Source organism: Papilio polytes, unplaced genomic scaffold, assembly GCF_000836215.1.
Source record: "Papilio polytes unplaced genomic scaffold, Ppol_1.0 DF822733.1, whole genome shotgun sequence".
NCBI lineage: Eukaryota > Metazoa > Arthropoda > Insecta > Lepidoptera > Papilionidae > Papilio > Papilio polytes.
In genome coordinates, this window is record NW_013526471.1 from 306,047 (window position 1) to 309,452 (window position 3,406).

A 3,406-nucleotide genomic window follows, 5' to 3' on the forward strand; every position below is an offset into this window, starting at 1 on the left:
GATAGGCTTGCCGGTGATCATTTTGACAGCGACGTTGTCTGTGATGCCGAGCGCGCGCGCCACGCTCACCCCCTCCTCCCCCAGCCTGCTGTACTGAAAAATAACACTTATTGTAATAAATCAAGCATCATTAGGTACAGTCGAAGAAGTTCGCGGTGTTCCAGCTTAAAAGCTACAATCGCGTTCGAATATTTTGAAACGGAACGCGGAACATAAAATCTATATAACGCATCTGAAAGATGTATGTACATGTTTAGTTTTTTTTTATTATCCGTTCGTTTGCACCATTAAATGCTAAATAATTAGTTATTTATAAACAAGGCAATATTTCCTAAAGTGGAATATCGCGGATTACCTCGGTGTTGCAATTACAGAAAATGCCTTGTTAGGAATAATGAGACAAAAATCGAATATTTTTTTATAAATAATCAATTAGGTAGAGATGAATTGCGTATTTTCGTACAGACACACCATGCATCCTAAATGGGTTATGATATCGTCATCTGAATGCGTGCAGAACGTCGTTACCAGGGTGTGGTAGTGGCGGTAGTCGGGGCGCAGCGCGGGCTGCGGCGCCACCAGGTGCAGCAGGTGCAGCGCGCCCGCGCCGCGCAGCACCACGCCGCCCGCCGCGCGCAGCGCCGCCAGCGCGCGCCGCGCCGCCCCCACCTCCATGCACCCTGCAACACATCCCACTAAATATTCATTGTTTTAAGGTGGCAAATGAACGTCCACTTGAATCCGACAAAATGGCGAAGCGAACGCTGCCCACAAACATTTGCTAAAGCCTACATTTAATGAACGAAGGAAACGCACATAAAGAGGATATTTCCCTTTCTCATACGTCTCCTCAGGGTCAAATGCACGTTCTTTTCCAACCCTTTTCTTATAAGAAAAGGGGAAGGAAGAGGGACTAAAGTTAGGCTAAAGCTGGTATTACGGGTTATAGTGAGATAACTGAAAAGACCTAACAATAAGCATATACTGTATACCATAGGCTATATACCATGACACTAAATTGGATTTTTTGTATACTATGTTCTGAACCAAAGACTTAATTAATAAAAAAAATTATCATTCAAACACTTTGTTGTTGAAGACATCACTCGGCACTCCGGCCGCGTTTTATTCGCACAAAAACAGTTTTATTAATTTTAGCACAATCGTTGTTTTTTATTTCATGTCATTTTTGTGGTAATCTTATAACAAGTAGAAAGGTTTAAAAAAAAGTGCATATTCCGTATTAAAAATGTTCATTTATCATGAATTTTAAAAACAGTAAATTAAGCATAAAATGAAGTGTTAATACCTATGATGGCAGCTTTGCCGAGCTGACTGACCACCAGCTCGGTGTCATCGTCGATGCGGCTGGTGTCATCGACTGCCACCCCGCACCCCGCGCACCCCCCGCGCACCTCCAGCGCCCCCTCCCGCACCAGCGACCTGATGCCCGCGTCGCAGCACTCCTCCACATCTATACTAATATTACATTCAAATTAATAATAAATAAGAAACTTCACATATATGAGTATACCAGATAATTAAGAAATGTATAGATATAGGTACCAACATTATTTTCACCGATAACTTCTTTGAAAAGTACTATGTTTGTAGTCAAGTTCAGTAACATATTGTAAAAAAAATTTAAAAATTTAAAATAAGCTCCATCTTTTGTTATAAAAAATACAAACGTTAAATATGAACCAGTGCCATCTATTGGCGTTTTAGATACAATTATAATGACATGTAGTCATAAGGATTTATTAATAAATAGCGTTAGTGAGGATCAAGTTAAAAACGTATTAAGTAAAATGTTTGCTCTTCATAATTTACAAACTGTTGTACGCGACTTCGTCCATGTGAAATAAAAAATAATAAAAAACATAACATAGTTACGATAACGTGCCTTTGTAGTGATAAAAGAATTGTCGAAATCGATCAAATAGTTTCTAAGTTATTTCAATACATATAAAAAAGTAAATCTGTCTTATGTGTATTTTCTGTAGATGTTTGCAGTATACTGACGTGTCCCTGTGGGTGACGGCGAGCAGCGAGGCGCGCAGCAGGCGGACGAGGTGCGCGCGGCGCGCGGCCAGGCGCAGCGCGGCGCCGCTCAGCAGCAGCGCGGCCAGCGCGGCCGGCGCGGGCCCCGCCCCGCACAGCACGCTGCGCGCGCCCGGCATGCGCCCGCCCAGCACGCCGCGCGTCGCCGCCCACTCCTGCGCGCTGCACACCAGGATGCTCTCGCCTGCAACACCCACCCTCCGTGAAAACCCTCTCATGCATTTAAGGAACCTAACAATCAACGTATTTAACCTTTACTACTTTCTTTTTGTATACTTTTCTACATGTTGCATAAAAGGTGGCATAAGAAAAGTTTATTTTATATTAATATAATAAGCGTAAAAGCAATATTTAGTTATGTATGATGTTAGCAAATACAGTATATTTTTTGAATAATTCCTTCTTTAATAAAAAGCCTTTACGACGCACAATATGCTATTAAACTTAGGGAATAAATAATTTGGAGAAACTATTATGCGGGAAAGGGACAAATACTACAAGCTGACAATATCAAGGAATCAAAGTTCTCACAGTAACTGTAATTGTTATCCACTGTCAAAGAATCGTGCATTTCATTGAATTATTTGTAGTTAAAAATTCCACAATATTTTTTTGATATTGAAGTGTTCGTGTGCGGAAGCAGTAAATATGAGTGCGGCGGGACCGACCGGCGCCGGAGAGGCCGGCGCGGCCCGCTCGGCCCACCATCTGGCGGTAGGCGGGCAGCGCGAGCGGCGCGCGGGCCAGGCGCGGCGCGCGCACCACCACGCGCCGCGCCGGCAGGTTCACGCCCGCCGCCAGCGTGGACGTGCAGCACAGCACCGACACCACGCCGCTCCTTCATTCGAATAAACCCACATAAAGTACACAGAACACAGAGATTAATAAACTCCATCAAGTCTCCATTCATTGTTGAGAAATAAACATCTTCTCCTCTACTCATTTGACTAATATTATAAAGAGGAAACATTTGTATTTTTGTATATTTTGAAATAACTCAAAAACTACTGGACCGCTTTTAAAAATTATTTTACCGTTATAAAGATAATTTATATGTGAGTAACATAGGCTATATTTTTTAATTTCACACGGATGAAGTCGCGAGCAACATCTAGTTAACAATGAGCTAAAAAAAAGCCACGAATGTTTCACTATGTCAACGTATTCAGGTAACTCTTTTACCAACTTGTGCTATAAAAATAAATCAGTTAAAACCTGAAAGCGTTTTCGAGTAGACTCCTCTCGTCGCTGGAGAGTCCTGCGTGGTGGAAGGCCACGCCGCAGCGCGCCGCCGCCGCCAGCGCGCCCGCGCCCTCCGCACTCAGCGCGCGGGCCAGCTCCG

At 43.4% G+C, this 3,406-nt stretch overlaps 1 protein-coding gene across 1 annotated transcript in view; it reads right to left on the bottom strand.

Moving 5' to 3' along the window:
* LOC106105642 (helicase POLQ-like) overlaps positions 1 to 3,406 on the bottom strand; it is a 9,014-nt gene that overhangs the window by 1,832 nt on the left and 3,776 nt on the right. The window contains exons 7-12 of the mRNA XM_013286066.1: positions 3,280 to 3,401; positions 2,733 to 2,902; positions 2,026 to 2,248; positions 1,310 to 1,479; positions 529 to 680; positions 1 to 93 (exon numbers count right to left, since the gene is read on the bottom strand). Of these exons, the coding sequence (XP_013141520.1) occupies positions 1 to 93; positions 529 to 680; positions 1,310 to 1,479; positions 2,026 to 2,248; positions 2,733 to 2,902; positions 3,280 to 3,401 (930 nt within the window). The remainder of the gene's footprint in view (positions 94 to 528; positions 681 to 1,309; positions 1,480 to 2,025; positions 2,249 to 2,732; positions 2,903 to 3,279; positions 3,402 to 3,406) is intronic.